This window comes from Entelurus aequoreus, linkage group LG08, assembly GCF_033978785.1.
Source record: "Entelurus aequoreus isolate RoL-2023_Sb linkage group LG08, RoL_Eaeq_v1.1, whole genome shotgun sequence".
NCBI lineage: Eukaryota > Metazoa > Chordata > Actinopteri > Syngnathiformes > Syngnathidae > Entelurus > Entelurus aequoreus.
The window spans coordinates 82,746,308-82,761,380 of record NC_084738.1 but is presented as its reverse complement, the minus strand read 5'-3'; the positions used below and the strand labels follow the sequence as shown (position 1 = coordinate 82,761,380).

Below are 15,073 nucleotides of genomic sequence, written 5' to 3'. Positions count from 1 at the left end.
CCTCTCCCGGCAGAAATTTTCTCCCGACAAACTCCCGGTATTCAGCCGGAGCTGGAGGCCACGCCCCCTCCCGCTCAATGCGGACCTGAGTGGGGACAGCCTGTTCTCACGTCCGCTTTCCCACAATATAAACAGCGTGCCTGCCCAATGACGTCATAACTGCAGAATGATCGAGGGTGAGTTCTTGGTTTCTTATGTGGGTTTATTGTTAGGCAGTTTCATTAACGTCCTCCCAGCGCGGTAACAACACACAACAACAGCAGTCACGTTTAGTCAACCGTAAAGCAGTTTGTCTGCCGTAAACAGCAATGTTGTGACACTCTTAAACAGGACAATACTGCCATCTACTGGATAACCTCCAGAACACTGAAATTCAAGTATTTCTTTTATTTATATGTATAATAAAATAAAAAAATATATATATATAGCTAGAATTCACTGAAAGTCAAGTATTTCATACATATACATATATATATATATATATATATATATATATATATATATATATATATATATATATATATATATATATATATATATATATATATATACATACACTACCGTTCAAAAGTTTGGGGTCCCATTGAAATGTCCTTATTTTTGAAGGAAAAGCGCTGTACTTTTCAATGAAGATAACTTTAAACTAGTCTTAACTTTAAAGAAATACACTCTATACATTGCTAATGTGGTAAATGACTATTCTAGCTGCAAATGTCTGGTTTTTGGTGCAATATCTACATAGGTGTATAGAGGCCCATTTCCAGCAACTATCACTCCAGTGTTCTAATGGTACAATGTGTTTGCTCATTGGCTCAGAAGGCTAATTGATGATTAGAAAACCCTTGTGCAATCATGTTCACACATCTGAAAACAGTTTAGCTCGTTACAGAAGCTACAAAACTGACCTTCCTTTGAGCAGATTGAGTTTCTGGAGCATCACATTTGTGGGGTCAATTAAACGCTAAAAATGGCCAGAAAAAGAGAACTTTCATCTGAAACTCCACAGTCTATTCTTGTTCTTAGAAATGAAGGCTATTCCACAAAATTGTTTGGGTGACCCCAAACTTTTGAACGGTAGTGCATATATATATATATATATATATGAAATACTTGAGTTGGTGAATTCTAGCTTAAATATATTCCCCTCTTAACCACGCCCCCACCCCGACCACGCCCCCCCCACCCCACACCTCCCGGTATCGGAGGTCTCAAGGTTGGCAAGTATGCCCTAAGAAAAGGCATTGAAGCTAAGGGAAGGCTATGCAGAACGAAACTAAAACTGAACTGGCTACAAAGTAAACAAAAACAGAATGCTGGACGACAGCAAAGACTTACTGTGGAGCAAAGACGGGCGTCCACAATGTACACCCGAACATGACATGACAATCAACAATGTCCCCACAAAGAAGGATAAAAACAAGTGAAATATTCTTGATTGCTAAAACAAAGTAGATGCGGGAAATATCGCTCAAAGGAAGACATGAAACTGCTACAGGAAAACACCAAAAAAAGAGAAAAAGCCACCAAAATAGGAGCGCACAGGAAACTGCAAAAAACTCTAAATAAGTCAGGTCGTGATGTGACAGGAGGTGACAGTACACCTACTTTGAGACAAGAGCTATAGTGATGCATGCTTGGTTATGCTTTAAAGTCATATCCAACAATTGCGACAACAAATTTTTACTGTCAACTGAGTTTCGTTTTTGAATGATTTCTGCTGGTGGTGTGCCTCCGCATTTTTTCAACGCAAAAAAGGTTGAAAAACACTGGTCTAAGGAACAACTGATTACATTTCGTGGCTGATCGGGATCAAAATAGCTGCTTTGCCTTTGAACTAAAACATGTGTGTTGTGCAGACCCGCACACAGGTGTGCGTCTGTACGACAACTTTGTGCAGGCACTTGCTCTTTATCAAAGACCTATGCCGGGAAATGTATTGCCTTGGAAAGTCCCGGCAGCGCTTGGTGCGAGCCCAGAGAAGATGGGAAGCCCGGTGCTGCCGTGTGTTGGTTTGAACACCCAAAACACCCCCTCTTTGTATCCTAACTTTTGCAGTGTAGCACACCTGCACATGTTGCAAGTGACTCACGCTGCGCTTCCACGCGGCTTTTGTGAGTGCACAGCTCGGCCTTGACACTCCAGAGCAGGTTCTGGCTTGCTTCACTCTGGGAAACTCTGAGCTGAGCAAATAACCCGACTCTGGCCCCTCGCTCATACGTGTACACCATAATATGCACACCTTTTTTCTTTTTTCTTTTTTTGAGACCTGTTATGTCTTTGTGGACACATTTTTTTTCAGTGAATGCATGCAGGAGGAAGATGCTGGGAGGGCTTTTATTCCCACACTAGACAGGAGGCGACACTCTTCCCACACCTCCACTGTCTCGCCGCTCTCCCCACGTCCTCACCGCAGCAAACACTGCACACCTTTCTCGCTGGCCTTGCCCTTTCTCCTGATTGACAGCCGTCAAAACATCTTAAAGGGCAAATGCACTTTTTTACAAAATGTGTCTATATCATTCACAATCCTATATCTAAGACAAAAACACTCTTTTTTTTAATGCATTCTAACTCGTAAAATATGGCAAGTAAGAGGTGGCTAACAATACATATAAAAAGAGTACACTATTTTGCACATAAAACCCCCCAAAAACATCCAAAAAGCGCCAACAATACTTCATTCACATGTCATTACCTGAATATTAACAAGTATTAGCGATATTGTTAACACATGTTAAGTGTTAGCATGTTAACATTAGAATTCTCTGGGTTTTTTTTTTAACCTAATTTGGTAGTTATACGCCTCAGAATCAAATATCGAGTTTTTCTTTCTTAATTTTTTGTAAATTTGCCTATAATTCACAATCCTGAAGTAAGACAAAAACACTCTTTTTTTTAATGCATTCTAACTCGTAAAATATGGCAAGTAAGAGGTGGCTAACAATACATATAAAAAAGAGTACACTATTTTGCTCATAAAACCCCCCAAAAACATCCAAAAAGCGCCAACAATACTCCATTCACATGTCATTACCTGAATATTAACAAGTATTAGCGATATTGTTAACACATGTTAAGTGTTAGCATGTTAACATTAGCATTCTCTGTTTTTTTTAACCTAATTTGGTAGTTATACGCCTCAGAATCAAATATCGAGTTTTTCTTTCTTAATTTTTTGTAAATTTGCCTATAATTCACAATGCTAAGGTAAGACAAGAACACATTTTTTTTTTAATGAATTCTAACTCGTAAAATATGGCAAGTAAGAGGTGGCTAACAATACATTTAAAAATAGTACACTATTTTGCACATAAAACCCCCCAAAAACATCCAAAAAGTGCCAACATTCACATGGTTGTGATTATTAACAAGTATTAGTCATATTGTTAACGCATGTTGAGTGTTAGCGTTGTCGATTTTTTTTTTAACCTAATTTGGTAGTTATACACCTCAGAATCAAATATCGAGTTTTTCTTTCTTAATTTTTTGTAAATTTGCCCACAATCCTAAGGTAAGACAAGAACACATGTTTTTGTTTAGGAATTCTAACTCGTAAAATATGGCAAGTAAGAGGTGGCTAACAATACATATAAAAAGAGTACACTATTTTGCACATAAAACCCCCAAAAACATTCAAAAAGCGCCAACAATACTCCATTCACATGTCATTATCTGAATATTAACAAGTATTAGCGATATTGTTAACACATGTTAAGTGTTAGCATGTTAACATTAGCATTCTCTGGGTTTTTTTTTAACCTAATTTGGTAGTTATACGCCTCAGAATCAAATATCGAGTTTTTCTTTTTTAATTTTTTGTAAATTTGCCTATAATTCACAATGCTAAGGTAAGACAAGAACACGTTTTTTTTTAATGCATTCTAACTCGTAAAATATGGCAAGTAAGAGGTGGTTAACAATACATTTAAAAATAGTACACTATTTTGCACATAAAACCCCCAAAAACATCCAAAAAGTGCCAACATTCACATGGTTGTGATTATTAACAAGTATTAGTCATATTGTTAACGCATGTTGAGTGTTAGCGTTGTCCTTTTTTTTTTTTTAACCTAATTTGGTAGTTATACACCTCAGAATCAAATATCGAGTTTTTTTTTCTTAATTTTTTGTAAATTTGCCCACAATCCTAAGGTAAGACAAGAACACATGTTTTTGTTTAGGAATTCTAACTCGTAAAATATGGCAAGTAAGAGGTGGCCAACAATACATATAAAAAGAGTACACTATTTTGCACATAAAACCCCCAAAAACATTCAAAAAGCGCCAACAATACTCCATTCACATGTCATTACCTGAATATTAACAAGTATTAGCGATATTGTTAACACATGTTAACATTAGCATTCTCTGGGGTTTTTTTTAACCTAATTTGGTAGTTATACGCCTCAGAATCAAATATCGAGTTTTTCTTTCTTAATTTTTTGTAAATTTGCCTATAATTCACAATCCTGAAGTAAGACAAAAACACTCTTTTTTTTAATGCATTCTAACTCGTAAAATATGGCAAGTAAGAGGTGGCTAACAATACATATAAAAAGAGTACACTATTTTGCACATAAAACCCCCCAAAAACATCCAAAAAGCGCCAACAATACTCCATTCACATGTCATTACCTGAATATTAACAAGTATTAGCGATATTGTTAACACATGTTAAGTGTTAGCATGTTAACATTAGCATTCTCAGTTTTTTTTTAACCTAATTTGGTAGTTATACGCCTCAGAATCAAATATCGAGTTTTTCTTTCTTAATTTTTTGTAAATTTGCCTATAATTCACAATGCTAAGGTAAGACAAGAACACATTTTGTTTTTAATGAATTCTAACTCGTAAAATATGGCAAGTAAGAGGTGGCTAACAATACATTTAAAAATAGTACACTATTCTGCACATAAAACCCCCTAAAAACATCCAAAAAGTGCCAACATTCACATTTTGTGATTATTAACAAGTATTAGTGATATTGTTAACGCATGTTAAGTGTTAGCATTGTCGATTTTTTTTTTAACCTAATTTGGTAGTTATACACCTCAGAATCAAATATCGAGTTTTTCTTTCTTAATTTTTTGTAAATTTGCCCACAATCCTAAGGTAAGACAATAACACATGTTTTTGTTTATGAATTCTAACTCGTAAAATATGGCAAGTAAGAGGTGGCTAACAATACATATAAAAAGAGTACACTATTTTGCACATAAAACCCCCCAAAAACATCCAAAAAGTGCCAATAATACTCCATTTATATGTTGTGACCTGATTATTAACAAGTATTAGTGATATCGGTAACACATGTTAAGTGTTAGCATGTTAACATTAGCATTCTCTGTTTTTTTTTAACCTAATTTGGTAGTTATACGCATCAGAATCAAATATCGAGTTTTTCTTTCTTAATTTTTTGTGAATTTGCCCTCAATCCTAAGGTAAGACAAGAACACATGTTTTTGGTTATGAATTCTAACTCGTAAAATATGGCAAGTAAGAGGTGGCTAACAATACATATAAAAAGAGTACACTATTTTCCACATAAAACCCCCAAAAACATCCAAAAAGTGCCAACAATACTCCATTCACATGTCGTTACCTGAATATTAACAAGTATTAGCGATATTGTTAGCACATGTTAAGTGTTAGCATGTTAACATTAGCATTCTCTGGGTTTTTTTTTAACCTAATTTGGTAGTTACACGCCTCAGAATCAAATATCGAGTTTTTCTTTCTTAATTTTTTGTAAATTTGCCTATAATTCACAATCCTGAAGTAAGACAAAAACACTCTTTTTTTTAATGCATTCTAACTCGTAAAATATGGCAAGTAAGAGGTGGCTAACAATACATATAAAAAGAGTACACTATTTTGCACATAAAACCCCCAAAAACATCCAAAAAGTGCCAACAATACTCCATTCACATGTCGTTACCTGAATATTAACAAGTATTAGCGATATTGTTAGCACATGTTAAGTGTTAGCATGTTAACATTAGCATTCTCTGGGTTTTTTTTTAACTAATTTGGTAGTTACACGCCTCAGAATCAAATATCGAGTTTTTCTTTCTTAATTTTTGTAAATTTGCCTATAATTCACAATCCTGAAGTAAGACAAAAACACTCTTTTTTTTAATGCATTCTAACTCGTAAAATATGGCAAGTAAGAGGTGGCTAACAATACATATAAAAAGAGTACACTATTTTGCACATAAAACCCCCAAAAAACATCCAAAAAGTGCCAACAATACTCTATTCACATGTCATTACCTGAATATTAACAAGTATTAGCGATATTGTTAACACATGTTAAGTGTTAGCATGTTAACATTAGCATTCTCTGTTTTTTTTAACCTAATTTGGTAGTTATACGCCTCAGAATCAAATATCGAGTTTTTCTTTCTTAATTTTTTGTAAATTTGCCTATAATTCACAATGCTAAGGTAAGACAAGAACACATTTTGTTTTTAATGAATTCTAACTCGTAAAATATGGCAAGTAAGAGGTGGCTAACAATACATTTAAAAATAGTACACTATTCTGCACATAAACCCCCTAAAAACATCCAAAAAGTGCCAACATTCACATTTGTGATTATTAACAAGTATTAGTGATATTGTTAACGCATGTTAAGTGTTAGCATTGTCGATTTTTTTTTTTTAACCTAATTTGGTAGTTATACACCTCAGAATCAAATATCGAGTTTTTCTTTCTTAATTTTTTGTAAATTTGCCCACAATCCTAAGGTAAGACAATAACACATGTTTTTGTTTATGAATTCTAACTCGTAAAATATGGCAAGTAAGAGGTGGCTAACAATACATATAAAAAGAGTACACTATTTTGCACATAAAACCCCCCAAAAACATCCAAAAAGTGCCAATAATACTCCATTTATATGTTGTGACCTGATTATTAACAAGTATTAGTGATATCGGTAACACATGTTAAGTGTTAGCATGTTAACATTAGCATTCTCTGTTTTTTTTAACCTAATTTGGTAGTTATACGCATCAGAATCAAATATCGAGTTTTTCTTTCTTAATTTTTTGTAAATTTGCCCTCAATCCTAAGGTAAGACAAGAACACATGTTTTTGGTTATGAATTCTAACTCGTAAAATATGGCAAGTAAGAGGTGGCTAACAATGCATATAAAAAGAGTACACTATTTTGCACATAAAACCCCCAAAAACATCCAAAAAGTGCCAACAATACTCCATTCACATGTCGTTACCTGAATATTAACAAGTATTAGCGATATTGTTAACACATGTTAAGTGTTAGCATGTTAACATTAGCATTCTCTGTTTTTTTTTTAACCTAATTTGGTAGTTATACGCCTCAGAATCAAATATCGAGGTAAGACAAGAACACGGTTTTTTTAATGAATTCTAACTCGTAAAATATGGCAAGTAAGAGGTGGCTAACAATACATATAAAAAGAGTACACTATTTTGCACATAAAACCCCCCAAAAACATCCAAAAAGCGCCAACAGTACTCCATTTTCATGTCGTTGCCTGAATATTAACAAGTATCCCATCAGTCTTTATCCCAGTGAGAGCAGACATTGTACAGTAAGTGATTGTTTTATTATGTTTGTATATCTTGTTTAGCACTTAACAATATTGCTACATGATGCTGAGTGTTTGACTAAAGCTGCATCTGTTTAGCACACAGCTTCTAAAACCTGTAGAGCATCCTCCTTATATTCAGGCTCAAAAATAGAAGTTTCTGGATCATCATTTGTCCCAAACTAGTCTTTGTTGTCTCTCATCAAGTCTGTCATGATTAGTAGTCTTGTTGTTGTTGAAGGGAAAGTGAACGTGGTGAAATGAATACACTTAAAATGATGAAAATATGTAAATATTACATGTTATTATGAATGTTATTAGATACTACATATATACTTACAGCGTGTATATAAATCCTTGATGGAGGTTTTTTAGAGCGCTTTATCGGCGGAATAGAACGACTCTCATTGACTCCATTGTTAAAATGATGAAAATATGTAAATATTACATGTTATTATGAATGTTACTAGATACTACATATATACTTACAGTGTGTATATAAAACCTCAATGGTTTTTTAGAGCGCTTTATAGGCGGAATAGAACGACTCTCATTGGCACCATTGTTAAAATTATGAAAATATGTAAATATTACATGTTATTATGAACGTTACTAGATACTACATATATACTTACAGCGTGTATATAAAACCTTGATGGAGGTTTTTTAGAGAGGTTTTTTAGAGCGCTTTATAGGCGGAATAGAACAACTCTCATTGGCTCCATTGTTAAAATGATGAAAATATGTAAATATTACATGTTATTATGAATGTTACTAGATACTACATATATACTTACAGCGTGTATATAAATCCTTGATGGAGGTTTTTTAGAGCGCTTTATCGGCGGAATAGAACAACTCTCATTGACTCCATTGTTAAAATGATGAAAATATGTAAATATTACATGTTATTATGAATGTTACTAGATACTACATATATACTTACAGCGTGTATATAAAACCTTGATGGAGGTTTTTTAGAGCGCTTTATCGGCGGAATAGAACGACTCATTGGCACCATTGTTAAAATTATGAAAATATGTAAATATTACATGTTATTATGAACGTTACTAGATACTACATATATACTTACAGCGTGTATACAAAACCTTGATGGAGGTTTTTTAGAGAGGTTTTTTAGAACGCTTTATAGGCGGAATAGAACAACTCTCATTGGCTCCATTGTTAAAATGATGAAAATATGTAAATATTACATGTTATTATGAATGTTACTAGATACTACATATATACTTACAGCGTGTATATAAATCCTTGATGGAGTTTTTTTTTAGAGCGCTTTATAGGCGGAATAGAACGACTCTCATTGGCTCCATTGTTAAAATGATGAAAATATGTAAGTATTACATGTTACTATGAATGTTACTAGATACTACATATATACTTACAGCGTGTATATAAAACCTTGATGGAGGTTTTTTAGAGCGCTTTATAGGCGGAATAGAACAACTCTCATTGGCTCCATTGTTAAAATGATGAAAATATGTAAATATTACATGTTATTATGAATATTACTAGATACTACATATATACTTACAGCGTGTATATAAATCCTTGATGGAGGTTTTTTAGAGCGCCTTATTGGCGGAATAGAACGACTCTCATTGGCTCCATTGTTAAAATGATGAAAATATGTAAATATTACATGTTATTATGAATGTTACTAGATACTACATATATACTTACAGCGTGTATATAAAACCTTGATGGAGGTTTTTTAGAGCGCTTTATCGGCGGAATAGAACGACTCATTGGCACCATTGTTAAAATTATGAAAATATGTAAATATTACATGTTATTATGAACGTTACTAGATACTACATATATACTTACAGCGTGTATACAAAACCTTGATGGAGGTTTTTTAGAGAGGTTTTTTAGAACGCTTTATAGGCGGAATAGAACAACTCTCATTGGCTCCATTGTTAAAATGATGAAAATATGTAAATATTACATGTTATTATGAATGTTACTAGATACTACATATATACTTACAGCGTGTATATAAATCCTTGATGGATTTTTTTTTTAGAGCGCTTTATCGGCGGAATAGAACGACTCTCATTGGCTCCATTGTTAAAATGATGAAAATATGTAAGTATTACATGTTACTATGAATGTTACTAGATACTACATATATACTTACAGCGTGTATATAAAACCTTGATGGAGGTTTTTTAGAGCGCTTTATAGGCGGAATAGAACAACTCTCATTGGCTCCATTGTTAAAATGATGAAAATATGTAAATATTACATGTTATTATGAATGTTACTAGATACTACATATATACTTACTCCTTGATGGAGGTTTTTTTTAGAGCGCCTTATTGGCGGAATAGAACGACTCTCATTGGCTCCATTGTTAAAATGATGAAAATATGTAAATATTACATGTTATTATGAATGTTAATAGATACTACATATATACTTACAGCGTGTATATAAAACCTCAATGGTTTTTTAGAGCGCTTTATAGGCGGAATAGAACAACTCTCATTGGCACCATTGTTAAAATTATGAAAATATGTAAATATTACATGTTATTATGAATGTTACTAGATACTACATATATACTTACAGCGTGTATATAAAACCTTGATGGAGGTTTTTTTAGAGTGCTTTATAGGCGGAATAGAACGACTCATTGGCACCATTGTTAAAATTATGAAAATATGTAAATATTACATGTTATTATGAATGTTACTAGATACTACATATATACTTACAGCGTGTATATAAATCCTTGATGGAGGTTTTTTAGAGCGCTTTATCGGCGGAATAGAACGACTCTCATTGACTCCATTGTTAAAATGATGAAAATATGTAAATATTACATGTTATTATGAATGTTACTAGATACTACATATGTACTTACAGCGTGTATATAAAACCTTGATGGAGGTTTTTTAGAGCGCTTTATCGGCGGAATAGAACGACTCATTGGCACCATTGTTAAAATTATGAAAATATGTAAATATTACATGTTATTATGAACGTTACTAGATACTACATATATACTTACAGCGTGTATACAAAACCTTGATGGAGGTTTTTTAGAGAGGTTTTTTAGAACGCTTTATAGGCGGAATAGAACAACTCTCATTGGCTCCATTGTTAAAATTATGAAAATATGTAAATATTACATGTTATTATGAATGTTACTAGATACTACATATATACTTACAGCGTGTATATAAATCCTTGATGGAGTTTTTTTTTTAGAGCGCTTTATCGGCGGAATAGAACGACTCTCATTGGCTCCATTGTTAAAATGATGAAAATATGTAAGTATTACATGTTACTATGGATGTTACTAGATACTACATATATACTTACAGTGTGTATATAAAACCTTGATGGAGGTTTTTTAGAGCGCTCTATAGGCGGAATAGAACAACTCTCATTGGCTCCATTGTTAAAATGATGAAAATATGTAAATATTACATGTTATTATGAATGTTACTAGATACTACATATATACTTACAGCGTGTATATAAATCCTTGATGGAGGTTTTTTAGAGCGCCTTATTGGCAGAATAGAACGACTCTCATTGGCTCCATTGTTAAAATGATGAAAATATGTAAATATTACATGTTATTATGAATGTTACTAGATACTACATATATACTTACAGCGTGTATATAAAACCTCAATGGTTTTTTAGAGCGCTTTATAGGCGGAATAGAACAACTCTCATTGGCACCATTGTTAAAATTATGAAAATATGTAAATATTACATGTTATTATGAATGTTACTAGATATTACATATATACTTACTGCTTGATGGAGGTTTTTTTTAGAGGGCTTTATAGGCGGAATAGAACGACTCTCATTGGCTCCATTATTAAAATGATGAAAATATGTAAATATTACATGTTATTATGAATGTTACTAGATACTACATATATACTTACAGCGTGTATATAAAACCTTGATGGTTTTTTAGAGCCCTTTATAGTCGGAATAGAACAACTCTCATTGGCACCATTGTTAAAATTATGAAAATATGTAAATATTACATGTTATTATGAATGTTACTAGATACTACACATATACTTACAGCGTGTATATAAAACCTTGATGGAGGTTTTTTTAGAGTGCTTTATAGGCGGAATAGAACGACTCATTGGCTCCATTGTTAGCTTATTCTTGCTTGCGTTTATTTACGCAATAAAAAAAACAGAAAAATGTGTGTTTTTGTCCTAAAATGCAACAAAAAAAAAAGGTGCACTTGCCCTTTAACCGTTTTAAGGCAGAGCGTTGGACATGAGCTCCGCTAATGCTTTGACTTCAGTGAGTTTGATTGACAGGCGGGCTCCTAAGTGGAATGCTGTTTGCTGGGTGGAGCTCAGGTGTGTTGACAAGGCTTTTAGCGCTCACATGCTGTCAGGATGGCTCACAGACCGGTGTGTGTGTGTGTGGGTCAGAGGTCACTAATGCCCTGCTGTGGGGGGTGGTGGTGGAGGGGCGCGTCTACCGTAGAGGACGTGTGAACTGAGGCGTAAAGGCTCTCCTGCACACACTCTGATCTTTGTGTGGCCACTTTCACGCCCAAGCAGCGACGTGGGAAAGAGACTCCGCCGGTGCGTCTTCCTGCACGCCTCAAAAATGCCAAGGAAGATGGAGCAGTGTCAACAGGGCCTTGGCGGCTTTCGCCACGTAAAAAGCAGACCTCTTTTTCTTCCGATGCGTGGCGCTGAAGTTGAAGGACTTTTGTTGTGTTTGTGCAGGCGTGCAACGGTAACGAGTACTCGGTGGTGCCCAAGCCAGACATGATGAGGATGCTCAGGCAGAAAGGTGGGTCAACCGCCGTGCCAGGCCAGCATGACAACGTGGCGAAGGTTTCATCCATGTGCCTTTTTTTGTAGGACTCCTGCAAGAGGAGGACGCTTCCCTGGCCTCGCCGCAGGACGAGGAGGAGCCACTCGATGACAGCCATGAGCTCCCCAGGTACGCCGCTCAGTGCCGCTGGGCCTCCCTGTCGGAGCTGGACCCCGTCACGCTCAGTTTCCCCGGGGGGGCGCCCCTACAGCTGCACACCCTGCCCCTGCCCCTGATGCCCCAGGTGTCGCACTACTACGTGTGCACCCAATGTGGCAAGGTGTTCTGGAAGGGCTCCCACTTTAAACGCCTTCTGTCCACCTTCCAGGAGGTGTTGCACGTAACAGAATGATCCAGTAACAGAAGGACCCAGTAACAGAATGATCCAGTAACAGAATTATCCAGTAAGAGATTGATCCAGTAACAAAATGATCCAGTAACAGAATTATCCAGTAACAGAATGATCCAGTAACAGAATGGTCCAGTAACAGAATTATCCAGTAACAGAATGATCCAGTAACAGAATGGTCCAGTAACAGAATGATCCAGTAACAGAATGATCCAGTAACATAATGATCCAGTAACAGAATAATCCAGTAACAGAATGATCCAGGAACAGATTGATCCAGTAACGGAAATGATCCAGTAACAAAGTGATCCAGTAACAAAATGATCCAGTAACAGAAAGATCCAGTAACAAAATGATCCAGTAACATAATGATCCAGTAACAGAAATTATTCAGTAACATAATGATCCAGTAACAGAAATTATCCAGTAACAAAAATGACTCAGTAACAGAAATGATCAAGTAACATAATGATCCAGTAACAGAAATTATCCAGTAACAAAAATGACTCAGTAACAGAAATGATCAAGTAACGGAATGATCCAGTAACAGAAGTGATCCAGTAACAGAATGACCCAGTAACAGAAATTATCAAGTAACGGAATGATCCAGTAACGGAATGATCCAGTAACATAATGATCCAGTAACAGAAGTGATCCAGTAACAGAATGACCCAGTAACAAAAATGACTCAGTAACAGAAATTATCCAGTAACGGAATGATCCAGTAACGGAATGATCCAGTAACAGAAATGATCCAGTAACAGAATGACCCAGTAACAAAAATGACTCAGTAACAGAAATTATCCAGTAACGGAATGTTCCAGTAACAGAATGATCCAAAAATCCAGTAACAGAATGATTCAGTAACAGAACTGATCCGGTAACAGAATGATCCAGTAGCAGAATGATCCAGTAACATAATAATCCAGTAACAAAACTGATCCGGTAACAGAATGATCCAGTAACAGAATAATCCAGTAACAGAATGATCCAGTAAAAGAATGATCCAGTAACAGAATGATGCGGTAGCAGAAATTGTCGAGTAACAGAAATTATCCCGTAACAGAAATTATTCAGTAACAAAAATGACTCAGTAACATAAATGATCCAGTAACGGAATGATCCAGTAACTGAATGATCCAGTAACAGAAATTATCCAGTAACAGAAATTATCCAGTAATCCAGTAACAGAATGATCCAGTAACAGAACTTATCCGGTAACAGAATGATCCAGTAATAGAATGATCCAGTAACATAAATTATTCAGTAACAGAAATGATCCAGTAATCCAGTAACAGAATGATCCAGTAACAGAATGATCCAGTAAAAGAATGATCCAGTAACAGAATGATCCGGTAACAGAAATTGTCGAGTAACAGAAATTATCCAGTAACAGAAATTATTCAGTAACAAAAATGACTCAGTAACATAAATGATCCAGTAACGGAATGATCCAGTAACTGAATGATCCAGTAACAGAAATTATCCAGTAACAGAAATGATCCAGTAATCCAGTAACAGAATGATCCAGTGACAGAACTTATCCGGTAACAGAATGATCCAGTAACAGAATGATCCAGTAACGAAATGACCCGGTAACAGAAATGATCTAGTAACAGAATTGTCCAGTAACAGAAATGATCCAGTAACAGAAATGATCCAGTAACAGAAATGACCAAGGTTTTTAGTTGTTATCAGTTGACGGCCTGCTTGAATTGTTTGCCAGTGTGCGTTTTAGACAAGACTTGTGAACCCAGCCTCAGTTTTAAAATGATGGCTGACTACAAGACACCATCCACTTTTACGCTTTTATTTGGGAAAGCTGCACAAAGGCCGCGGGTTTTTCTTCTCTTAATTACGGTATCTCTTAGAATATGTTCAAGCACACATACTGTATGTTAATAAAAGTATGCTGTACTTACCAGCACAGTTCAATGGGTGCATGTTCTGGAAAGACAAAAGCTGCACAGGTGCAACTCCAACACAACACAAGACAAACAAATGACGTCACATTTCCTTTCCCCTTTTCCCGAATCCTGCAGAGGACTCAGCTTGAAGCTCTTAAGAGATGCACATGTCTTTCTAATTCTGCGTTCCAAGGGATTTCAGAGTTCCTTCTCGGAATTTCGACTGTAGCGCCCTTCGAGGTCGGATTCTCACCAATTTGGTTTCAAATGCTCCGAATGTAAACAATAATATAAGCTTCCATGATATCCCCTATTTGCACTTCTGATTACCGTATTTTCCGGACTATAGAAGGCACCGGCATGTAAGCCGCACCCACTCAATTTTAGAAGAAAAAAAG

The 15,073-nt window shown here is 35.3% G+C and overlaps 1 protein-coding gene across 2 annotated transcripts in view; it reads left to right on the top strand.

Annotated features, from left to right (window-relative positions):
* exd3 (exonuclease 3'-5' domain containing 3) overlaps positions 1-14,703 on the top strand; it is a 148,912-nt gene extending 134,209 nt beyond the window's left edge. For both annotated transcript variants that reach the window (XM_062057454.1, XM_062057453.1), the window contains 2 exons: positions 12,329-12,395; positions 12,467-14,703. In XM_062057454.1, coding sequence (XP_061913438.1) covers positions 12,329-12,395; positions 12,467-12,771 — 372 coding nt within the window. In that variant the 3' untranslated portion in view covers positions 12,772-14,703. The remainder of the gene's footprint in view (positions 1-12,328; positions 12,396-12,466) is intronic.
* Positions 14,704-15,073: the final 370 nt, after the last annotated feature.